Here is a 24,880-nt window from a genome sequence, read left to right as displayed (position 1 = left end):
GTTCAAATGATCATAAATTTATAAATAAAAAATTTAAAGTGATGAAAGTGATTATAGTGTAATTATGTCTCTACACCAATAAATTACCGGTGCCAGTGGGTGTAGTCGAGCGGCGACTTCGAATACGATCGCTGTAACGACAAATCGTTATCGTTCGTCTGTTGTAGAAAATCGTCGTCACGTCGTATTCGGGGCCGAAGCCTGGTTTCGACATCCATTACTAATGGCGTTTTCCTCTCTTCTATCTCCGGTTTCGTGGCATTCTTCTTTCACTTGCAATTCTGAAGCGGGCTCTCTGTGTTTTGCTACCTTCGATTGTCCAAGTCCTCAGCGAAGGCGAAGCTTTAGCAAGTTCAGGGGTCTGAATTTCCACCTTCCGCCCTTGATTTCGGCTTCAAGAACGGTGGCCACCGCTGCTGTGTCACCGGCAGCAGTTGCAAATTCGGCCGCGCCAGTTACTTCATTCACTAATGTAATTGGTTTAATTAAATTTGCCCCGTTTTCATTTCCTGGAGCTTCCTCGTTTGAGAATGTTTTTTTTTTTTTTTTCACAAATTGTTCTCTTTGAATGTTGACTTCAAACAGTTGATTGAATCTCTGATTAATCGCGTGGATTTGTCGGAGGATGAAGCGGAGGCGTCTCTTCAATATCTTCTCAACGATGCCAGCGAGGCATCAATTAGTGCTTTCCTCGTGTTACTCAGAGCCAAAGGAGAGACTTATGAAGAAGTAAATCCGTCGCTTGAACTACTTTCTCAGTTTGTGTTGGTTCTTGTTTCAAAGAATTGAAGTATAGTTAAGACGTTGTGCATAATCGACATATTTGAATTACTTTGTGTTTATACTACTTGTTGCAATAAATAATAGTATTGTAGTTCAGGATCAAATCAGTAAGAATATCTGAGTAATTTCTATGATCAACTGATTGTTTTTCCGATTGAGGTAGAAGACTTGTTTGTTCCAACCTTTCATTGCGAATGTTGAGACCCAACCCCTTTTATTGTGAATGGAAAGTGCTTGATCAAAGGTCATAAGAATAAGAACAGTAGAAACATTGATGAGTCCTAAGAGATGGAGATAAGCATCGAAGGAGTAATTATTTGAAATCACGTTTATGATTAAGCAGATTGTGGGACTTGCAAGGGCGATGATCAAGCGTAGTGTGAAAGTGGATGGCTTATTTGATGCCGTTGACATAGTTGGAACAGGTGGAGATGGAGCAAACACAGTAAACATCTCAACTGGTGCTTCAATACTTGCTGCAGCATGCGGCACAAAGGTTGCAAAGGTGAGAAAAAGATTTTTCTGGTGTACCTTCGATGCTATAATTGTTTGAAACATATTTGAAATATTATATGTACTAAGTGGAGATAACAGTTATCAACTGCATATTTGCAGCAAGGAAACCGTTCGAGTTCTTCAGCATGTGGAAGTGCTGATGTCTTAGAGGCACTTGGGGTAGTTATTGATTTGGGACCTGAGGTTAGTGCCTTGCTAACTTGGTTTTAAGCGTTTTACTTGTATAATGTGGTTCTTGTTTGTTGATTAAACTATATCGATGCTTCTACCATACTATGCTAATGTTTGACATCAGAAGGATTTAAAAAAATTGACAGGGCTATACTTCATAGTTTCTGGCTTGCTTTCCCAATCAATTAAGTGCAACTGTAAATTGGAAATAATTAAACATGCATCTATCAGCCCTGGCCTTCATATTCATTCCATATTTTGTTCCTTTACTTTTGTGACTTAGTGATTACTCTATCAGGCATTCCTTTTGTTGATTGCCACATAAGACTTCACAAGAAGTTTCATATATCATAGGGCATAAAACGTGATGAAAAAATATCATGCGAGAATTCTCACAAGCCTGCGTGGGTTTAAGAGTCACGATTGTCAGGTTTTTATGAGGAAATAATTTATATTCATGACAATAATTCAAGTATTGATCTCTTGAAACAGGGAGTTGCCAAGTGTGTTGATGAAGCTGGAATGGGCTTCATGATGTCTCCCAAATACCATCCTGCAATGAAGATTGTCAGTCCTGTCAGGAAGAAGCTAAAAGTAAAAACTGTATTTAACATACTGGGCCCTATGCTCAATCCGGCTAGAGTTCCTTTCGCTGTTGTTGGTGTATATTCTGAGAACTTGGTAAGATTGAGCTAAAGTTTATAATTCCATTCCTCCGTTCTCTTAGAAAGAGGTGTATTTATTATTTCCCTTATGCATGCATTCTTAATTTGAATGAAGCATCGTGTTGCTGGATGGTTTAGGAGCTTTAATAATTGGTATTCATCTGTAGTAAATGCTGTTTCAGCAGATTAGTTAATCACTATATTAATTTAAGGAGGCCATAGTATACTGCATATAAATTTGATCTGCATCCTTGTCTTTACTCGAGAATCTAATTAAATGCTATTGTAAGGCTTAGACTAGGTGTGATACGAAATAAGGTGTCTTAATCACGCCACAAAAACTTCGTGGTGGATGACAAGATTGTAACATACCTACGGGAGTTTTTTTTTTTTTTTTTTTTTTTTTTTTTTTTTTTTTTTTTTTTTTTTTTTTTCTTCAATTTTAGAGTATTATTTTTAAGGTTTTAAGTTACATTTAGTTAGTGGTCATGATGGTAGTGATCATTATGATATTGATGGGCATGAGAGTTGCAACCTTGCAATTGACCATAGATTACTCTAAGGTTTATTTTCAAGGCTATAAATAGTCATTCATATGACCGAGAAATAGGGAAGGAGCCCCCGAATTTGGCCTTTTATTGTTGCTATCGTATGAAGATTTTGGATATTAAAATGAAAGTTGCATATTATGCATCTTAAGCCATGAACTTGTTCTTTTGCATTTTTCGTGTTTAGATTTACATGCTAGAGTCATATAAGTAGTCTTGACCAAGCTATTGTGTGGAGTGATTTGAATCACGAGTTTAGAAACAAGTTTTCTTTACTCATGATCTCGATCATCAAGGTAATTCGTTCCAAAACTTTCCCTTAGGTTGATTCTTAATTGTTATTTGGGTTATTGGATAATTTAGATATGAATGTTTTGTTCTTCAACAAGATTGTTAGATCAAATCCCAAGAGTTTCCTAACAAATTGTTTCAATGAATTAATGACTAATTACGCATCTCACTTTATTTGTATTTAATTCATCCACTTTGTTTTAATATATTGTGCGGAGTTCTTTTTCAATGATGCATATAGTTAAAAACTTTTCACTACCGTCTTTTGGTTGGCTATCTTTCCTAATTTCATCTGTGAGCATATTAGTCATTAAACTATTCTGGCTGGACAGGTCCCCAAAATGGCTAAAGCACTGCAACTATTTGGCATGAAAAGAGCATTAGTAGTTCACTCGGAGGGCTTAGATGAGATGAGTCCCCTTGGTGAGATTTGCTTCATGGTCATGTATACTTCTCTCTCCATGTTGGTGCTTTATATACAATTTTTATCTAACTATTATGTATATATATGAACGTATACAGGACCAGGACTTATTCTTGATGTAACACCTGAAAAGGTTGATAAGTTTGCCTTTGATCCATGTAAGTGAGTCCATGTTAAATTTATCATAGTTCGTTGATTATCAATTAGAAAAGTCCTAAAATCTTTAAAATTGTGCAATAGTGGATTTTGGCATCCCTCGTTGCACTATAGATGACCTTCGAGGTGGAGACCCCGATTATAATGCAGAGGTCTTGAAGCGCATTTTATCTGGGGAAGAGGGGCATATTGCAAATGCACTTGTAAGTTATTCTCGTAATCAAGTATTTTCCATATGTTATGTTGAAAATACGCTGAATTGCCACAACAATCTTCAGATCCTTAATGCTGCTGCTGCCCTTCTGGTTAGCAGCAAAGTGACCACATTGGCCGAGGGAGTTAAGTTGGCTCGTGAAACTCAACGGTCTGGAAAAGCCATGAAGACTCTTAATTTGTTGATTGAACTCTCCAATGTAATTAGTAGTGTGTACTTTCTCAATTTCCATCTGTTATTAGCAGTTCTCATTCCCAGTTTTGAATGATTGCAGAATCTAAGAGAAGCATAGGAGCGCTTACAATTGAGCTGCTGAGTAAGATTAAGAAGACTGAGAACTTATCTTTTGAATATCAGACAAGTTTGAAAGATGAATTTCCGTCATTTATAACTGCATCCGACAGCTTGAGTTTACCATCTTCGTATGATCAAATCAAACACTTAAAAAGTATGCAGAGTATCATTTTTCATAATGTTTGTATTAAGGCTGTGGAAGTTTAATGTTTAGTCAAATAGTTTGAGGAGTTTATGATGGTTGTGTTTCGTTTTCATTATAAATAATAAAGAGATATATGCTTAATTTTATCACAGTATTCATATATGGGTTAAACTACCTCACTCATCTCTTTTATTTTTTATATTTATTTTTGCAAAGAACTCATAGACTATTGTAGTTCCTCTGTACTGCTTCTCAGTAACCACTGCAAGGACGCAAATGGTGATAGAAGTTGAGAAAGGTTGGGAGAGGTAAACACTAGCCAGCCATTGTGCAAAGAAATTATCGGCTGTTCTTGCCATCGCAACCACCGATGTGCTTTCCTCCTATACAGACTTTAGGCACCATGCTTTGGTATGTTCCCTCCACTAAAACTGACTGAATTGTATCTTCATCATCGCCTTCATATCAATGAATTCCTCAACATAATGTTTGATGAACATTCACAAGCAGAGAAGCTCAAAGAACTTGTTATGAGTAATTATACAGCTCAGTCATTAATATTCAATTGATGCTGGTCTTCATTGTAGCGATTTGAAAAGTAGGCAAACATACATGTTATGACCAGATATCACTCGTTCTACATCTTCATGTTTTATCTTGTGAATTTGAGTCATCCAGAATCTGTACTCAACGTTGATTATTTTACTCAAACAATGAAGAATTTTGCAGATAGCGTGATGTGCATGAGATTGGATGAGACTCCAGGCAACTATGGGGTTTTCCAGCCCACACTTTGTTTCTTTCTAGAGTAAGTTGCTAATCTTTTGGGGAAATCTTGGATTTGTTTTAAGTATAATGCATGAGAATAAGTCTGAAGCTCTTATACATTTGATCCAACTATGGAACCAATCACAGCTTAGAACCCAATCGTCTGTATTCTACACCCAAAATGATCCAACTATGGGATGATAAACTACCAATGGATGAACTTCAGAAGATCATACTAATACATTTGTGTTTTAGTTTCAATTGGATGAAAAAATGGTTTCAAATTCCTTGTACAAGCCTCTGGATTTAGACCGGAAATCAGATGAACTTATGGAGGAGCTTCTACTACTTCTGCTCCTACTTCTCCGCCCCCATAGTCCGCTCCACCGTGTACCACTTCCTGAAGGATCATTTGAAGTTCCACCTTGCTCTTTAGTGAAGCTTGCCTTTGCCAACTTCCGAAGTTGTTTCAACCACGGTTTCTCATTACTCGAGCTTTGACTGACAGACATGTTCCTATCGGATGAGTTATCCACGGTTTCGGAGTCTCCGTTAAGGTTCACTGAGAATATACTTTCCAAGTTTCTAGTGAATCTCTGTGGGAGAAACAGGAGGAGGAATCCAATAAAAGCCACTTTGAGTCCTGAAAAGAATGATTTCCCAGCATGGTCAAGCTGCTTTGCCTGTTTGTACAAAGCATACCATTCATTGATCAGTTGAGGACAGTAGCCTATAAGGAACAGCACCAGCATGGTTATTCCGAGTTTCGTCTGAGCACTGATTGAAAAGTCGTTATCTATGAGAACTGCACAAATAGCAAAAAGACTGACTTCACATGTGTTCGAAATGATCTCGACCAACTGAACCTTTTTCTTGATAAATGGCTTCTTGAGAACAAGGAAAAACAGCTGAAATGAGGAGATGCATAGTAAGGCAACCGTTGGAGTTCTGGAAGACAGTGTTTCCTTGTAAGCACCAGCCATGATTCCAAGAATGACTCGTCTGATAGATTCGAGGAGCGTATAGTATATCCGAAGGATGCCAAACAGCTTTTGGATGAATGGTGCTTCGGCATCTTCTGTTTCATCGTCGGAGTCAATAATGCGATCGCCCCGTTTGTTGGGATTTGCCACAGAAATCTGAGAAAGCATATACTTTGGGGGACCTCTAAGATCTTCGAACATTGGCCCAAAAATGATCAGGAAAACAGAGTTTGGCTGGTTTTTCCAAGTCCATTGACTTCTCTTGCCAGGACCTAGAGTTACACGAACAAGTTCTTGATACCAATGAAATTTCTGGCCTTCTTGATGAACTTCTTTGTACTGAAGTAGCTTCCCGAACGTGATTCCAATCGACAGAAACAACAGTAAGGCTAGCAAAAGAAGCGACAGAATGCCGAGCAGCAAAACTCCAACTATTACTCCTGCCAGAGCTCCACCTTACCCAACCAAAATAGATATCAAAACAAGTTAAAATCTTTTAGAAATGCACTCTGTCCTCAAGTACATAGAGGAAATAAGACGGTTAAAGAAGAGAAATGTGCAGAAACTACCTCGAAATAGCGTGCCTGAGGCCATGGACATGGAAGGTAGTGCTACAAATGCAAGGAATATCTCAAATCTAGGGAAGGTAAGTGCTCCATAGCTGCCCTGTGTGTTGTATATTTTCTGTCGACATTTCATGATAAGAAGGAATAGCGCATGGAGGAATATCAAACTGCCAGCAAAGACTCCAAACCAGAACATGCTTCTGTAAAAATCATTCCACCTGCAAGGATAAAACCAACACGTTCATTTGTAGTGAAACTGAATCTCTCTTGAGTTTGTAAACAAGATATAGAAACAAAATGAGTTTAAAGATAGAAACCCCGTATCCCAACAATGTAGCAATTTTCTTAGCTCATAACATTAGTCATTTACGTAATGGGCCGGACAATATCAACTAGCGGTGAGTTTGTGCTGTTACAAATGGTATCAAAGCTAGGCATCAAGTGATGTGCCATCGAAGACGTTGAGCCCTGAAGAAGGGTGGATTGTGAGATCCCACATCAGTTGAAGAAGGGAACGAAACATTCTTTATAAGGGTGTGGAAATCTTTTCCCAGTAGATGCGTTTTAAAACCATGAGGCTAACGGCGATACACAAGGGGCCAAAACAGACAATATCTACTAGCGATGAGCTTTGGCTGTTACAATATCTAATTTCCATCACCCCAAAGGAACAGTAAATTGTTGAACGAGAATTTCCCCATTTCATCCATTTTCACAAGCAAGCTTGTAACTTTACATTAGAATGCAAATAATGGAGCTTTTAGGTCCTAATGTTTTGTGTAAATTTCCATTCATTTTCATTCATAGCAAGAAGAAAGAACCAGAGATACCTACCGACTGTAACTTCCTGCTCCAAAAATATTATCAGCTTGGGGTTTGATATTTTGGCTCTGTAAACAAAAAATAATCTGTTTATAACAAAAGTTCATCTTTCATGCAAAAGAAGACAAGTAATTCCTTCCTACCTCAAAAAATGATCTGTATTCCATTGGAGTAAGGGGCAATCCATATAACTGATCAACCATAGTAAAGTTATCGCCTGGAACCTTGTTTTGAAGAGCTTCTGAATGAAGAGTTTTGGAAAGATAAGGATTTGATCCAGTAAAGGGGCTGTAGCCACTTATATCAGGACGATCATGTTCATTTTCCCAGGGAAGCCTAAGGTAAGGAATACTCCATTGCAAACCCTTAGCAAATTCATAGTACTCAACAGGCAATGTAACCGGCAGCCATATAGATAGCGCGAAAATTTGAATGTGGCAAGCAATTCTCTGCATAGAAGAGAAGCTGCTTAATATGCTGTATACTCAAGCAATCTATCTTTGATAGATGTTTATGTTAGTAAGAAGATGCCACTTCGAAGTGGTCGATGTTCGGATTGAACATCTATCCAAGATGGTGAAGTGAGACTTTTAAGAACATTTTGGTGCTTGTAACCGAAAAAGTCATACTTCGATTCTTCTCGATCTGAACCCAAAACAATTGTATTCAAACATGCTCAATAGTGAGAGACTGCTTACGAAAATGTTTCTTGTAGGATTATATGTCAGAAAAGAAGATGATCTCATGAATACTCCTTCTGATTGAAGGATAGCTGTTGATACAGTCAGTAGTCCTGCTGCAAGGGATGTTGCCGTGAATGTAGCGATTGTAAAGATCGAAACGACAGTAGATATTTTCGGTATAGAATCTGCATATTTTGTTCACAACATATCTTATATAACAATTGAAATGAATAAATGAATGAAAGCAAAAGAGACTTGAGTATTTGAATGCTTACAGTGCCACACTTGCAGAACATTCGATGCTAGATTACGATTTCCTGCAACATCGACTGTTACATTTTCAGGGACACTGACAAATACGACTTTATGCTCAGCTTGTACTTCAAGGGAGTACGTATTCCTGCCCATCTCACGAAAGCTGGACCGTAGAAAGAGTTTATAAGGAAAAAGACAAGCAAACACAATGTGGTTTCATGAAAAACTTAACCTACATTTAAACATAAACTTGCCTCAGCAAACGACCTCCACGAATCGATACACAGGATGAGTTGAAATCAAATACAGGCTTAACAAAACTCACAGAGACCAAAAATCTTTCGTCTTTTGTCCTTGTATAAGTAGTTGTACTAAGCATCACGGTGGGCCTAAGAGAATCTGAAATTCACAGTTTGTATTGAATTCTGAAATTCTCAGACTTGTAAAGTTCACAAGTTTACAAGGAGAAATGTTTACCATAAAGGAAAGTGACTGGTGGAAGTGGTGAAACAGGATTTCCTTGTCTGCTTATTATAGAGTTAGGCTTGAGGTTTACTGTGATTATGGCAATTCCGGAAACATTTGTGACCTGAAATAAGGAACTTCATATCAAGTGAAACATATACAAATGAATATCAGAAACTGAAGGGAAAAAAACGCTAACCGAAAAGCTGAATCTGCGATTTCCGAGACTCCTTCCACGAATTGGAAGCAGCCTTCCTTTGCTTACTTCAAGAGAATTCAAAACTTCCAGAGATGAATTAAGAACTGACTCTGAAAAGTACAAATGGAGCTTTAAGTTATCATATTTATTTGTTGCTTGTACCAGTCTGATGTTGTCGTTGAGCTGGATTAGCCTTTCGGGAACACGAGTTTTCAGGTTAGGAACTAATTTTCTTCTATCTGGAAGTTCAGAAGTTTGTGTTACGATTGCAAGAGAAATAACAAAATGGGAAGTAATGATATGACAGTAAGCTTACCAAAGTGTACATAAGAAATGGAATTTTCTGTTCTTGTGAATATGTTTCCTGCACTATCAGTACAGAAGTTCTTATCCATTACTACTATAATTCTTCCATATTGAATGGTAGATGCCAATGCCACAGAAAGTGAATATTTGAGGTTGGGCTGAAGAACTTTGAAAGATGATGGTATAACACTCCCTTCACCATATACCAGTAGCTGCAGTAAAAGAGAAAGATCAAGAACAAGAAACTTCTCAGCAATATCGTTAAACTGTACGAAAACAAACAGCCACCTACTCACGTTGCAGGTGTCGACAGATGAACATCCGAAACCTCCACCATTACAAGGTTCTGAGAAAGATATATTTACAGAAACATTTAGAGCGTTTGTGAATGCTGTTGAGGCCATAATAGATGCTGTGGGCGGAACTGTATCTGCAAAACAATGTATAGTAAAGATATTAGCAAAGTCCAAGGGAGAAAACTAAGACTTGTCTTTCAGTTTGTGGTTGTTATGTGAGACTGAGAGTTCAAAATATACAAAATTCCACTTTATTTATCATCTTTTCAAACCTTGAAATGAAGCATGTTGTTTCGAAATGTGATAGGGAAAATTTATATGATGACGAGGGGAAACAAAAGTTTGAGTGCATCCTATGACGCATAGTGTAACGGCCTAAGCCCACTGCTAGCAGATATTGTCCTCTTTGGACTTTTCTTTTCGGGCTTCCCCTCAAAGTTTTTAAAACGAGTCTGTTAGGGAGAGGTTTCCACACCCTTATAAAGAATGCTTCGTTCTATAAACTTTCATTAAGTAGCTGATGATCTGTTGACTGAGAACAACAATGGAGATTCTTAGATTCTTACCAACAGTCCAGTTGTGGCTAGAACAGCCAACTCCCTTGGAAAAATTAGTGCAGACCTTGAATCTATGCTCTCCATCCTCCAAATCAGAGTAGAAAATCTTTCTGTCATTACAGTTTAAAGAGGGGCTGTTATCCAGCTGCAGGAGAGAAGTAGAGAGGCCCTTGAGTATATTATCAATGAAAGAACACTGGAACACGAAGATAAACACGAGGAACCAAATTTGCCAATTCTAACAAATATAGATCAGAATGTTTTGTTTTAAAGTTCAAACAATCTAGTACCTAATTCTCAGTAAATGGGAGTCAAATTCTGAAATTTCCCACTTATTCTCAAGAAACTAGAGTCTTCCATGATACCATTCAAGAGGTCCATCAAAATAAAGACATCAACAGACAAAAAGGCTTTTTAACATCCATGATCTTACCAAATCAGCCAACTAAACTAAAGCATTATATTGCAGAAGAAGAAAAGAACAAGCGAGCTTAGAGAACTGATAGAGTTGAAGTTACCGAGCAACTGATGTTGCAGTGCTTGCAATTATCGCGGTGGCCGTTCACTACAATTTCAAACACAAATGTGGCTGAGTTTAAGCGTGAGAAAGCATTAGGGGCCTCCAAGAACTTCACAGTGATCTTAGAACCATGGCAGCGAGCTCCTAAACATAAAAGAGAAAAAACCCAACAAAGACAAACCAAAAGTGCAACTTTAAGCAGACCCATTTCAGAAAAGTACCAAGTTTGCAGTCTGAGACGTGAGGCCAGGAATCAATTGGCATAAGGTCCTCATTTTGGAGTTATGACTAAAAAGGATGAGCTTTCAGAGTAGGTTATGCTGTGGAAGAAAGAGTGGCAATAGAGTTTAGGCAAGGGCATGGGAAGAGCTTACAAGGAAACAATAAATGGTATTGAAGAGGCTAATTTAGTGGAAAATGAAGGCTCAAGTAAAGAGACAATGAACAAGACTACAAGAGAATGACATGCAGCCTACAAGATAAGCATTTTCACTGGCTGATTTAGAGAGAGAAAGAGAGAGAGGGATAGTTTTTTTAAATGAAAAATGGATAGAAACCAAGATATGAAAGAAGCACCATCGTTTTTTAGCCCAAATGGTCGTTTAGTCGATCAAATATCTTCACGGAAGTGGTTCGATACAATGAAAATACTGTTAATAACCAGCTCAAACATTAAAAAAAAAAAGTGTTCTTTTTTTATTTTTTTAAATTTCAATGTATTATTACAAAGTTCTAAACTATTTTCATATGAAAGTTCATGAAATACCTCGTCAAATGAGATCAGTCAAGTTCTAAACTAACATGGAAGTGTTTGAATTTGAGACTTCCTGAGTTTCCTTTCATTTATTCTCAGACCCTGTTTGAAACAAACGGGAAATTTGGGGTGTCTGACCCATATTGGAACGAGCAGCGACATGACATCGCCATTAACGGCAAAATAAGAAAGTAAGCATTGAATAAGCAGAGAGAAGATTGTCAAGTCGGGTCTGTTCTGTATTGTTTTGGGCCCATTTTCAGGTACATGAAAACCCTTGTGTTCTTGATGAGTAAGCTTGCATATGGGTGGCCAATTGGCAATGGGCTGCCTTGAAAACCAAAGGACAACCTCTGTTTCATTATCTCCTCTTTCTCTCTCGAAGCACAGCCTCTGATTCATTATCTATCTCAGTGCCTCAGTTTGGATAAAGACTTCGAAAATGGAAGCACAGCCTCATGTGTCAATGCTGGGAGAGAAATGGGAGAATATTGACTTTAGGCCAAAAGAAGGCGACAAAAGAGAGAAGAATTTCGACATCAGGGAAGAAGACAAGATGTGGGTATGTGAAATTTTGGAGGGTATGTAGGAAAAACCTGAACTTTTCTCGAAAAATATATGCTGCCACTGCAAAGAACAAGGAATAATCCAAGATTATGAGGAATTTGATTATGGGGTTAGTTGCTGAACCAAAAAAGGAGGGGTTGGATGAAGAATCAGAAGCATTAATGTCGCCATTAATGCGAGAAAGTGGGCTTGCTATCATAAAGGAAGTCAGACCATTCACCATTCATATTCATTCTTTCACTGCCTTTGTTTTGCAGTGGATTTTCCATAGTGGGCTTGTCATCAATGGTTTCCCGTTCTTGTTTAAGCTACTACTTGAAGGCATCAATGAGGCAAGAAGGTGGTGTCCAATGAGATTGAGATGAACTTGTTTTGCCTCATCAACACTTTCTTTCATCAGGCCTCCATGTTCTTATTCTGTCTTGTTTAACTTTGCTTTAGTGCACATGGACGACTCCAGATTGAATTTCAATATGAAGCCAATTGGAAGAGGAGATGAACTTGGATCATTTGTTGCCCATATGCTACCTACCTTTTGCTTTTCTTAAGGATCAAACTCATCCACACGCATGAACACATTAGTCAGTTACAACTTCCAACCTTCAAGATCTCAAGTCCTCTAAGATATGTCCATACCTTCGCTACTGTGCCAAGTACCCATTTGTATTGAGATTGCACATTGATCATTTCAATTTGTACGAGTAAATGATAATACGTATACTGATTCGACATTTCCTCGGATTCAAAAGCCACATATTGTTCGCTTCATTACATTTCTTTTAACTGATGGGAGTGTCATCAATCAATAGCTATTCAAAAGTTAATATAAGCATTTGTTAGCTTCAGTTCATCAAAATGAAGATGAAACAATATAATGTCGAAGTTGACAATGCTTACACATACATCACTATAACAGGACCAATGCAAATTAATGTGGGGCCTCTTCCAATTAAACAACAATCACAAAAAGCAGACAACTGAAGTCATTCTGATCCTTCATTAGCTCACTTAACACCAAGAAACCACAGAAAAAGTGGTTGGCCAGCCATGCTTTAATGACGAATCATGCCTCTTAGATAATGTGAAAAAGAAACCGAACCAGCCTTTGCTCTTGGTAAAGATTTGCCTCAAAATACAAATAGTAGTTTAAATCAGATTAGCTCTCTTCAAAAACCTGGTTGTTTTGCAGTAGTATGGCCAAGCTAATTCCACACAGTCAAGGTACTTCTCAACAACCCACTCTCTTAACTCTATGAGCTTTCTCGGTAATCCTTCTTTGTAGTCTAGATTCTTAATGATGATTATAGATTGCAAGGAACAAGCTATGAACTCTTCTTTAAGTTTCCCTTGCATGATATGGTGATGAGCAGTCTGGTAGTAAGTGGGGGAGTTCCTAATTAATTTAGCCGTCTGCTTAAAGCTGAAGATGCAGAGTGCACACAACCAGTGAAACATCTTAATGTAGAGGGCAGTCACTAAGGGCCCCAAAACCCAAAGAGGGGTCAGTTCTCTTGAAACTTCAGCCCCATAAAACACATTGACCACCAGGTACATAGGAACACTGAAAAAAGAGGGGCATTTAGAATAAAACGATTGGTTCTTAGTCTATGCAATATGCGACGTATAAATACGGATCATACGTGACAGTGCTAGATGTGGAAGGGTAGAGTCTCCGAGAAAGGCAATTCTTTGTATGCATAAAACAAGTAAATAGCTACTTACAATATTAGCAGAGGTATCTTCACTGATGCATCGAGTCTCAGAAAGTGGAACCAAACCCCTTGAAGAATCTCGTGGCTTCCCTTTTTGTTGGACTGTTGCTGAGTACCCGACATCTCTGCCGAGGGCAGATCCTCCAGAATCCCATCCACATCTCGAATTACAGGTTGTCTGCGCAACAATTCCAACCATTTCTTGAACAAATTTTGAAAAGCAGGGGATGGAGCAATATCCTCATTAGCTCCAGAGGCATAGCAAAGTGGAACATTGTTTGCCTTCCGAGTTTCTGCGCGATAATCACTATCTTTAAGCTTTACAGAGTAGTTGGGAATCTTAGATCCATTGGCTACCCCACCTGTCGCGTCATCTATACGAGCACTGCTTTTGAAGGACGAAACTCTCAAGAGATTAGGCCTTGGTCCACATAATGGAGGAGTCCTTACACTGAAAATAAGTTCCACGAGTTTGCAAGACAAGGATACGCACACCGTTTTTCATATGACACAAGGATACAGCATACACATAAGTAAGACTTCAGGGGCAAGCACAAACATATCCCGAAAGTATACCGACAACAAGCAAGATGAGAAGTAACCAACCAACAAAAAATGACAGAAAAAGTTGATAACTTGGTATATCCACTTTAATCGCAAAAGCTTTCTATAACCCAGTATCAAGGTCCCATCCTCACTAAGCTGGGGCCACTTGAACTAGACACAAGGCCTGGACTCAAGAGAAAGAAAGATGACCAAGAAAAGAAAAAGGTGGAGAGATTTTCAAATCCCTTACCTTAAACAAATATAGCTCCTCAATGGTGTTCGGTGTTCAGCTCTCCCAACAATGCGAACAAATGTTACACACTGTTTTAAATTCAACGAGCCATTCCAGGACGACAATCTTGATGAAAATTCAGCATAAGAACCCTACAACACGTGCAAGGTTGTACCCAGTTAGGATTGCAAACGACCAAGCAAAAGTAAAATGTGGGTGTAATATCAGGTGCATATGGAATACAATAACAAGATGAATAAGGGTAAATAGTAGTTGTTAGCCAACTGATGTCGAAGAACTTTGAAAATTTCTTCATGATTCTCTAGAAACCTCATTCATAAACTTTTCTTTAATCTCAACAAAAAGGTTGCTTCTTTGCCTAAGTACCAATTTCTTTAGATACATTGAAACGTAGTTCCTTTTATTGTTTTTCATAAATGAAAACAGTTACATAATAATGAAGAAAATGGGAGGTATTCCCTTTGTAGAAATATGAGCTGAAATAGATCCAGAAGTTCATGGCACAAGAAAGGATAATTTATTAAATTGAAATACTAAAGAGTTTACTTTATGATTTCTCAAATACCTGAGGATGATGGGTAATTAAGGCCATCTTCTAGACCTTTACGACCAAATCATATAATCAATGCACCTGATTCAAACAAAGAGAAAACATACCTTATCGTTATTTTATTACAGAAGTACTGAAATACAGCAGTCGACAAATTCGCTAAAACATGGAACGACAACATGGACAAACAATCTCTATTCTTGATTACAAACTCAGAAACTAGACAAAATCGTATGAAACATGAATTTAAAACAGACCTATCCCAAGTATTGATATAAATAAGGTAATTTGACATGAAAATCAGCTCGTATTGAAAAAGGAATCACAATCTCCAAACTACACATTTGGGAGAGCTGAATCATTATAACTACCATGGCTAGAGATGCCCGCTGAAAGCATGTAACTTGATGTGAGATCGTACGTTGATTGGAGAGGGGAACAAAACATTCCTTATAAGGGGTGGAAACCTCTCCCTAGTAGGCGCGTTTTATAACCGTGAGGCTGAGGACGATACGTAACGGGCCAAAGCGGACAATATCTACTAATAGTGGGCTTGGATTGTTATAAATGGTATCAAAGCTATGTTCCGTACAGTGTGTGAGCAAGGATGTTGGGCCCCAAGAGGTAGATTGTGAGATTCCATGCATTCCTTATAAGGGTGTGAAAACCTCTCCCTATTAGACGCGTTTTAAAACCGTAAGACTGATAGCGATACGTAACAGACCAAAGCAGGCAATATCTATTAACGGTGGATTTGGCCTGTTACACTTGAATAGTGCATAAAGCCACCTTCGTAAACTATCAGAAAACAAATCAGAACCGCAAAGGCCAACTGTCGAGTCGGATGAACTGATACATTTGAAGGCAGAAGCTCGGGCTTCCAGTATCCGAAGGATAAATAAATATAAGAAGTAACCAACCTTATCTCCATTGTTTCTCCACACCCCTCGCATGTCAATTAAACAACTCCCTAATTTCCAGCATACATGAAACCGGACAGCATTGTGTTGGATGAAAGTCCCACATCAGCTAGTTTAGGGAATGATCATGATTTAAAATCAAGAAATACTTGAGACCTTTTAGGGAAGCCTAAAGCAAAGTAAGCAAAGTAATGAAAATGTATACTCAAAGTAAACAATATCATATCATTTAATTGTTTGTGGATTCTGTTCATTAGACTAGAACATACTGAAATTTTAGCTTCCCCGTCAATTAACTCCGATAACAACAACTAATCCTCAACCCAAGGACAAAACCGAAACGAAAGTGACAAAGAATTCGGCAGTTCGATTGACAAAAGCCCAACACGTACAACAGCAAGTAATTCAAATCCCAAACTAACCTTTGAATAGGAATTCATGCCCTCTTCTAGTCCAGCAGCAGAGACAGGGAGGGGGGATCAAAACGAAATCAACAGCCTTCCCGTCGACAATCAAAGTTCTGGAAACAGAAAACCCATAGGAAGAGAATAACAGATGGAGATTTGGGGAAGAAGGAACCCGAAATGGCGAATTGAAGGTCTTTAAGGGACCTCCGATGGCGGACGGTGAGGACGCCACAAAAAAACCAGAGGGTAAGGTAGCAGCGTTAATGGCTATTCCGAATGGGAAATGAGTGACCCGTTTAGGAAACTGGGTTGCCCGAACCGACTCCGAAGTAGGAAATGAGTAACCCGTTTAGGTAATTGTAACAATGTATGATAAATTCTATTTAATTTATTTGTATATAAGTAAGAATATACATTTTTTCAGGGAACATTTTGAAGAAATATATATCGCCAGGGGCGCGGCTGCGCGGGTAGTTCGTTCGAGGATCCAAGCCACTCTCTCTGCAATCACTCGCTTTGACGCGAGAGAGGGAGAGGCACAGTGGCGGAATAGAGGATTATTGGAATTCCAGAATATCGTCTCAGTAAGCTCCATCTCTCTAAAGCTTTTTATATTTCCAAATCAATCGATTTCTTTAGAAGTGTGAGATTTTCTGAGAATTTAGTGACTCGCCATTAGTAGTTTGATGAAGAAGTACCGGAAATTGATGTGATTTGCTTTGATCTCATCCAAGTAGATGCCGAAGCGATTTTTCTATATTTAAGTTTAATGGACATGCTTGATCTTTGATCCATCAGATTTCATTTGCCTCATGAGGTTCGTTTTTTTATGAATTAAGATTCAGGGATTTGACGTAAATAGAATCTAGCGGCTGTTCCTCTTCTATGACATCCTTGGATCTAATAATTCAGTCATCTGGTCGTCATGATTTCGCTACTATTAAGTTTGTTGATATTTTTCTTCCAAAAGGGAATTTTCATAGAAAAAGTTTAAAGGATAGATTGTACCTAGAAACTGTAGATCATAGCGTGCTTACATCTTGATGTTTAACCATGGACCCCAAGTCGCCTTCGAAACTTAAGCCGTCACCAACGAGATTCTCTAAGCATAAATGGATATTAAGCGTAACTGTTATTGTCATTGTTACAATTGTGATTTCACGTGGTGCAATTCTGGCATTTAAATCTCTAGTTTCTAATGCACCGAAAGAGCTTTATTATACTGTGGTCGTGGACTGTGGAAGCACGGGCACACGAATAGATGTATATGAATGGACGTTGGGGATGAAGGATGGTAGTAAATTGCCTGTTTTATTGCGTTCTTTTCCTAACAATTCAACTAAGAGTCCGCTTCGAAAGAAATCTTGTAGTTATCACTGTATGCAAACCCAGCCGGGGTTGGATAAATTTGTTGGCAATATTTCAGCTATAAGGGCTTCTTTGAAACCATTGATTGAGTGGGCAGAACAGGAGATACCGGTTGAAAGGCATGCAATTACTCCTATTTTTGTTTTATCTACTGCTGGACTGAGGAGATTGGCAAATGAGGATGCCGAGCGGGTTTTGGAAGATATCGAGGCTGTTATTAAGGAGCATTCTTTCATGTATCAAAAAAGTTGGATAAGAGTGCTGAGTGGTATAGAAGAAGCTTATTATGGTTGGGTTGCTTTAAATTACAAAATGGGGAGCTTTAGAAACAGTTCAAGGTCAGGCACGTTGGGAATTCTTGATTTGGGTGGTTCCTCGTTGCAGGTTGTGATGGAATCAGACCGTAAAAGGGAAGAAAGGGAAGAAATGCACTTAATGAGATCAAAAGTTGGATCCATTGAGCAACAGGTTTTGGCTTTCTCATGGGAAGCTTTTGGTTTGAATGAGGCATTTGATAGGACTCTTCTTTTGCTCAATCAAACACAGCAACTTGGAGAAAGTAACATGACTACAGTGGAGCTCAGACATCCTTGCCTTAGTTCAAGTTTTATGCAAAAGTATACATGCTATAATTGTTTAAGCCATAACAATACGGGCCAGGGGAAATTGAGTCGTCAAATCCCCAATCTTGGATATCCTTTTTATTTGGTTGGGAGACCAAATTGGGAGCAGTGCAAACGAATAGCTAGGGCTGCTGCAATCAATTCCAGCACTTTAGCTTGGTCTGAGCCTACCAACGCTACAAAATGTCTTGCTAGCCCGTTCTCTTTGAATGGTACGTACCAACCATGTGTTTTACCTGTTGGCAGTCCTCTGTATCATGTTCCTGATTTTATCCATTGGCAGAATATGCGTCTATTTTCCTTACTGTTCTCAGGACTCCGGATAAATGCAGAATTAGTATTCATGAATTAGTAGAGTACTAATTGCCTGACTTGTCAAATTTTTCTTAACAAATCAAATGGTGAATTGAATGCACGTGGATTATCTTACATATTCCTCCATATAGGACCACCTGTTAGTCTCTAGGATATTTGCACTTCGAAGAGCCATTTGTTGGGACTTACTCTCAAAGTGCATTTTTATCATTTCATGAAATTTGTTAGGACTCCGCTCCACCCCACCCCGTCGAGATTTGCGAGATTTTGGTTCAAATTCTTATTTCACTATTGTTCGTGTAATCGCAGGTGGTAATAATACAGTTGTGCACATTTCCACCACACGTTTCCATGCTCTATCAGGATTCTTTGCAGTCTATCAATCAGTAAATCTGTCTACAAGAGCCAATTGGACAAACATATGGAAAAGAGGCCTGGAGTTATGCTCTGCTTCTCAAGCTGATATGACGCTGAGTATTTCAGGAAACCAAACTAGTTTGTGGCAATATTGTTTCCAGTTACCATATATGGCATCACTCATTGAGGATGCTCTCTGTCTTGGCGATAAAGAAGTGATTTTTGGTCCTCCGGATGTCTCCTGGACTCTAGGAGCCGCGTTGATAGAGGGAGAGTACTTGTGGTCAAGTTCAAGTACAACAACAACAATTGAGAATCACAATTCAACTTTGGGAAAAATTGAGCCTATATATGTATTTCTGTTTCTTCTGTGTCTTCTATTGGTTGTTTATCATAATCAAATAAAGCTACCTATGTTAGGCAGAAAGGCAGCAGCGGCTGGGGCATCTCTGCCATCTTATGCCCTTCCAAAACACAGGCCGAACTGATTCAGAGATGGTGTAGTAAGTGTCATATACATTCGATTCATTCAATAAAATTGTAGTATCAAATACATCAACTGTATTGAAAAACATCAAGAATGTTTTTTTAGACAGGCATGAAAAACATCACACTTCATATGCACATATTGAAACATGATTGCTGATTCCCCCACCACTTTTAACTTAGAATGCAGCAATGGCACTGGATTTACATCCATCCAAATCGGCTGCATTGACATCGACCCAGACTTCATTGACTCGTCCAATCAACCGGAAGGGCGAGTCGTATTGGGCAATGGCATATGCATAACCCCTTTCAGAGGTGGCATTCACCAAAGGGAACCTACTCAAGCTGGTGGCGAGTTGCTCTGCCTCCTTTATGACCTTCCCATCCCTTGCAAATCCAGAGAACTTTCGAACTGCAACGCAATGAGCTTCCCAACCACAGGGCTTCAGTTTCAGTTCAGGAAGGGGAAGAGGTGGTGAGGCTTGAAACTTAACCGGCAGATAGAGTTGGACAAGATAAGAGGACGAGTGAAGAGGGCCAGTCCCTGGGACAATGCTTGTCAAGAAAGGAGCAGTCATGGCAATCCTTGACCAATTCAGATTGGCACCTTGTATGTACTGGAACAGTCTGCGCAACATGATCAATGTAAAGATTAAAGGACTGGTTTTATGGGATTGAAATACATAGTGGAAACTGGAAATTGGAAATGGGTTACCTGTGGAAACCATGTTTAGTAGCTTTCTCGAAGGATAGGTCTTGGACGGGCGCCGACATCCAAGTGGACTTTCTGTAAAATCTGATTTCGAAGTCTGATTCTGTATGAACAACATCGTATTGGGGTGATTCGATGGCGATGCAAAGACTGAGAATACAGAAGAGGTTGACAAGAAAGATTGATAATTTCGGATTCTCCATTCGACTCGGTCGGTCGCTCTGCGTCCTCTTCCCGTTCCCAAATTGGCATCTGGAGTTCATTCGGAGCAACCAGTCAACAGCATCATTTGGGCTGTATCGACCATGGCATGGCCCATTTCAAGTAAGCCCAAGATGTACCTCTCTTTCTCTCTCTCACGGAGTCGCAAGACATATTTCGAATCTCATAGCCTTAACTGGTGCAAAACATGGTAAAAACAAAACAAGAATTAGAAGAGTTATCGAGTGACAAAACAAAGGATAAAAGAGCCGAAAACAAGACGAGACAAGAGGGACAAGCGCACATGATAAAAGACATCCCCAAGAACAAAAAATCATGTAAACAGATTATGAGTGGGAGACATCTTGAGGCACATCACACTACGTTGGACCTCGAAGGGAGGTGGATTGTGAAATCCCACATCGGTTGGAGAGGAAAATGAAATATTTTTTAGAATGGTGTGGAAACTCTTCCTATCATGCACGTTTTAAAACCTTGAGGGGAAATCCAAAAGGAAAAGATTAAAAAAAACAATATTTTCTAACGATAGGTTTGGACTATATCGATATTCAGTGTGTCGAACAACCCCACAAGAGAAATGTTGACAATATCGATATTGTATGAGAAATATTAATTAAAATGAAGAACAACGGTTCTTAGTCTATGCTAGGGACGTTTAAATTTGAAGTGACAATATGAGTTTGGTAGAGATGATTTGGGATAACTTCTCACCCACCATGAGTTCTGGTCCTCCACTACTTGGAGTGGCGAAAGTTGAAGCTTTGTTTTGAGTACCCTCTATTGACAGTCACGAAGCTATGATTATCAATCACCTCACTTTTCTCCGTTTTAAACTTAGACCATTGAATCATTCCTACAAAAAAGTGATGGGGAATCAAAATTTCGTGATAATGTTTCCCTTAGCTAAAGAAAAAGGAGATTGACCAGCTGCGTCTTTATGCAACTTTCTGCCCCTAACACCATCAACCAGTTACACAGGTTTCGTTGAAGCACTTACCTTTCAACAATCTTGTAGTATAATAAACCATCTTTTCTTTTCTCTCAACTAGTACGATTAAGCTTCTTTTTAGAACGTTTATTATTAAGCATGTGAACAAGGATAAAGCATGTTGAAATATGTTTGTTGATCTATAGAAACAGTCTTCACTCTCAGAAATAGTTCAAAAAACGTGATTATCTGCAAGGAATGAAGTGATACGTAGGGGTCACTCAATGTCAAACTCGATGAATTCCTGCTCTAACATAGTGGTTATGGATTGTAGTCGGTTCAATAAGGCTTGCTTGTATATGCTGCATAAGATATCAGATTTGTTTATCTCAAACAAAGTAGCTGCTAAACAGAAAGTAAGTACAGGTCTTATCATTGCCAAGCTATGGTGATCATGAAAGTAAATGGCATCACTGACGCTCGAGGAACAGGCTTGCTCTTGGGTGGAGGCCAGCATCTTTCAGTGTCATATTCATCTCATCCATACCGTACACTCTTCTTGGAAAGCTTGCTATCAATCTGTAGTGTTCAGTACCTGCCAAGCCAAGCGAGTCGATATAGCTGTAAATCGACTTCACCTTGTCCATGCTTGAAAAGCTTTTCTCCCTCCTTTCACCGTTTGGAAACCTTATTAGTATCTGAAAGATAATTCTAAGTGATAATTAGACTCAGTTCAATGTTAATAGGAGTAACCTTAGCTCAGTTATATACCTGGGAGCTAGGCTGAGAATCCTTTGCTTTACTTGCAGGATCCTTGTTTGGAGTTTCATGAGTAAAAGTATGTTTCTTTGGAGAATTCTGCTTGAGCCTCTCTTCGTATGCTTTCTTCGGTATCACCCGAGGTCGATTTTTAAGTCTTTCCCTTTCCTAGATCAGGAAACCAGGTAGTTTTTTATAGTATAATCTTTGGAATTTAGATGGGATTTTGCAGAAGATCATACCTTGTCTTCTTGAAGAGCTGCATGATATGCTCTGTCTTGTTCTTCTCGAAGCCTGCGATCAGCTCTTATCTTTTCGTCTCGCTTTAGTTTGGAGCTACCAAAAGCTGATCCCTGCTCCTCCATTGTCCTCTGTAGAATCTCCACCAGCTCAGCTGGAGAAACTGGCCCTTCAAGCTAGTTAAAGATGAAGCAGAAGATCAAACTCAAGCGTGATCTCGTCAACCGTTTGATTAAAAAAGAAAATTTGGAACTCGAACCGAACCAACCTGTTGCAGGACTGTTATGCTTTCACCTCGAGCTGGAGCAATTACAGCACAGAAAGGGAAGTTGGTAGCTCCCAATGTTGTAGCCATTTGTAGGCCATCTCCTCTGTTGGCAAGTGCTCCCCAAGAGATGAAGTTAGCATCAAGAAACTGCACTACTAGTTCTGAACGCAGTGTCTCCTCACAGAAAGAGGGAGTAAATGGGTGATCTGGTGAATGTAGATACAAGAACAAGAACTTGTGATCATCTTCTGCTATCTTCATGGCTTCTGCAAATCGACAAGCGTAAAAGAAAGGATGCATCGAGCCATACTGATACTCGAAACTGGTCAGGAAAGACCATTCTTCCGGAACGTTTTGTATGTCCTGCTCTAGAATCTGATATTGATAACTGGATGGCAGTGTCTGGCTTCTTCTTCCTCCACCCATCACTCTTGAAAATCCTTCTAATATACTTCTGGGAAGATTAACCATTCGTCGGACGATGCCGTTGATCGAGGCCTCGGCTAATCTCGATGTTTCCCTCATCGTTGATGACATTTTTTTACTCTAAACTGGGATTATGATACTTTTAGCAATGGATTGATACCCTTTGCAAGAGAATAACAAAATCAACCACAAATGCTGAAGAGATGGAGCTTTCAAGAATGAAATTAGATGCTTCTTTTCATTCTTGAAAGTTCATGAACAGAAGAATGTTACAGATTTATAATGGAAAAGAGCAGGTATAAGTGACCCAATCATGTATTATTCTCCTTTTTTTTATCAGATGGGTTGCCTACTTCTTCACTTGCTCCCACAATAGATATGCTAAGATTACAAAAAGAAACATGAACAAGATCACAGCACATGAACCATGCTGCTCCTATGTTCACCCAAACCTTTCTTTTTAATGCATGATCCTTGCTGCAGCTAGTAGATCCTACTCATGAAGGATCAAGAAGATATTACTCCCTTAAGTCTTAACCTCACCCAAACCAAGCTCATATTGTGAATCAACAGACAGCAGACAAGAAACCTTCTAGATTTTACACTCATGTTAGAGTTTGTAAGAAGCTTACGGATGATGTTGTAACAACACAACCTCACCACTAGCAAATATTGTCCTCTTTAAGTTTTTCTTTTCGAGTTTTCCACTCTTATAATGAATATTTCGTTCCTCTCTCCAATCTATGTAGAATCTTACAATCCACCCCCCTTCGAGACCCAGCGTCTTCACTAGCACTACGCTTAGTGTCTGGCTCTAATACCATTTGTCACGTCTTAAGCCTACTTTTAGTAGATATTGCATTCTTTGGGCTTTCCCTCAAGGTTTTTAATACATATCTACTGGAAAAAGATTTCTGCACCCTTATAAAAAATGTTCCGTTCCCCTCTCCAACCGATCTTATTGTTCAACTAGAACAAAGCTGAAAGGGAGAGCTTTTTGTGAAGAAATTGATTCTTTACCTATCAATCACTGTGGAGAACCCAGTTCATATTCTTGCTACCCTTTTATCATTCTATAACTTAGGAATTTATGCTGTTTGCTCAAAACATGCTTGTCCAACAAGTAAACACAGCTACTTTTGCAGTCTCCTTGTCCAAAAACAAACCCTATTAATTTTTTAAAAATATATTTTACTTAATATTAAAGTATTTAAAAAGAAAATGGTTTATTTAATAAAAAAATTTGAAAAGTGACAGAAATTTCTGGCTTTAATTTATTTTATTTATTCTTTCATAAAGGTTGTAAAAAGTGGTATAGTTTTTGTCTTCACATGACCATCCTCTTCAAGGTTGTAAAATTTCATGAATTTAATAGAAATTTATATCAACTAATTTCAAATATTAAAAATTATAAATCAAAAGATTTAGCTTAAAAATAAATAAAAATAAAAATAAAAATAAAACTCGTGTGGCCACTGTCCTCGCACGTGTTATCCCACATTATCTAGTTAATTCTAATTTTTTTCATAAAAAAATAATCTTCAAATTAAAATTAAAAAAAAAAAAAAAGTGAAGAATCTAAATATAATTAATTTTCAACTTTTAGGGAATGGGTCTGCCTGAAAAGAAGAGAGAATTTTTATTATATATAAATAAATAAAAAAGAATCCTAGCTGGCAAATCCCTTTTGTTCCTATATATGCGAGTGCCAAGCCACGCCCTCGGGGCATCTTTATTATACCTATTTTAATTTTACATATAATAAAATTATTAATTTTAAAAAATGTTCGGAGAATATATGGAATATATCTTAATATTCTTCCAGTTATAATACTTT

General features: G+C 38.5%; 5 protein-coding genes across 13 annotated transcripts; 2 read left to right on the top strand and 3 right to left on the bottom strand.

The window, feature by feature from the left end:
* Positions 1–75: 75 nt before the first annotated feature.
* On the top strand, positions 76–4,189 carry LOC111495052 (anthranilate phosphoribosyltransferase, chloroplastic). The gene is made up of 10 exons (XM_023144919.1): positions 76–472; positions 586–729; positions 1,127–1,288; positions 1,399–1,482; positions 1,963–2,151; positions 3,307–3,397; positions 3,497–3,556; positions 3,639–3,757; positions 3,833–3,967; positions 4,043–4,189. Exons 1-10 carry the CDS (start codon positions 224–226, stop codon positions 4,058–4,060), a joined length of 1,251 nt encoding a protein of 416 aa, XP_023000687.1. The 5' UTR covers positions 76–223; the 3' UTR covers positions 4,061–4,189.
* An 884-nt stretch (positions 4,190–5,073) lies between these two features.
* On the bottom strand, positions 5,074–16,571 carry LOC111495044. 8 transcript variants are annotated; one of them, XM_023144909.1, is made up of 17 exons: positions 16,352–16,571; positions 15,025–15,090; positions 14,457–14,590; positions 13,976–14,111; positions 13,671–13,945; positions 10,117–10,252; positions 9,551–9,684; positions 9,265–9,466; positions 8,949–9,187; positions 8,762–8,873; positions 8,539–8,683; positions 8,305–8,447; positions 8,045–8,214; positions 7,490–7,795; positions 7,359–7,414; positions 6,528–6,745; positions 5,074–6,413 (listed from the first exon to the last, which is right to left on the bottom strand). In XM_023144909.1, the coding sequence occupies exons 5-17, from the start codon at positions 13,857–13,859 to the stop codon at positions 5,233–5,235; spliced, it is 3,231 nt and encodes a 1,076-aa protein (XP_023000677.1). In that variant the 5' UTR covers positions 13,860–13,945; positions 13,976–14,111; positions 14,457–14,590; positions 15,025–15,090; positions 16,352–16,571; the 3' UTR covers positions 5,074–5,232. The 8 variants fall into 8 exon arrangements, with proteins under 8 accessions (XP_023000677.1, XP_023000678.1, XP_023000679.1 ...); XM_023144910.1 differs by having other exon boundaries at positions 13,671–14,045; XM_023144911.1 differs by lacking the exons at positions 13,976–14,111; positions 14,457–14,590; positions 15,025–15,090; positions 16,352–16,571 and adding exons at positions 10,626–10,771; positions 10,849–10,947; positions 11,394–13,509 and having other exon boundaries at positions 13,671–13,812.
* A 43-nt stretch (positions 16,572–16,614) lies between these two features.
* On the top strand, positions 16,615–19,623 carry LOC111495049 (probable apyrase 7). Its single transcript, XM_023144917.1, has 3 exons — positions 16,615–16,689; positions 16,761–18,539; positions 18,952–19,623. Exons 2-3 carry the CDS (start codon positions 17,390–17,392, stop codon positions 19,485–19,487), a joined length of 1,686 nt encoding a protein of 561 aa, XP_023000685.1. The 5' UTR covers positions 16,615–16,689; positions 16,761–17,389; the 3' UTR covers positions 19,488–19,623.
* On the bottom strand, positions 19,507–20,792 carry LOC111495064 (heme-binding protein 2-like). Its single transcript, XM_023144933.1, has 2 exons — positions 20,204–20,792; positions 19,507–20,115 (listed from the first exon to the last, which is right to left on the bottom strand). The coding sequence occupies exons 1-2, from the start codon at positions 20,461–20,463 to the stop codon at positions 19,665–19,667; spliced, it is 711 nt and encodes a 236-aa protein (XP_023000701.1). The 5' UTR covers positions 20,464–20,792; the 3' UTR covers positions 19,507–19,664.
* Positions 20,793–21,011: 219 nt separating this feature from the next.
* LOC111495055 (plant UBX domain-containing protein 10-like) lies at positions 21,012–23,397 on the bottom strand. 2 transcript variants are annotated; one of them, XM_023144924.1, is made up of 5 exons: positions 22,618–23,397; positions 22,352–22,525; positions 22,205–22,277; positions 22,122–22,174; positions 21,012–22,048 (listed from the first exon to the last, which is right to left on the bottom strand). In XM_023144924.1, exons 1-5 carry the CDS (start codon positions 23,152–23,154, stop codon positions 21,821–21,823), a joined length of 1,065 nt encoding a protein of 354 aa, XP_023000692.1. In that variant the 5' UTR covers positions 23,155–23,397; the 3' UTR covers positions 21,012–21,820. The 2 variants fall into 2 exon arrangements, with proteins under 2 accessions (XP_023000692.1, XP_023000691.1); XM_023144923.1 differs by having other exon boundaries at positions 22,122–22,277.
* Between the last annotated feature and the right edge of the window lie 1,483 nt (positions 23,398–24,880).

Source organism: Cucurbita maxima, unplaced genomic scaffold (genome assembly GCF_002738345.1).
Source record: "Cucurbita maxima cultivar Rimu unplaced genomic scaffold, Cmax_1.0 Cma_Scf00021, whole genome shotgun sequence".
NCBI classification, from domain to species: domain Eukaryota; kingdom Viridiplantae; phylum Streptophyta; class Magnoliopsida; order Cucurbitales; family Cucurbitaceae; genus Cucurbita; species Cucurbita maxima.
Note: the sequence above shows the minus strand (reverse complement) of the source record. Positions and strands in the feature narration are given on the sequence as shown.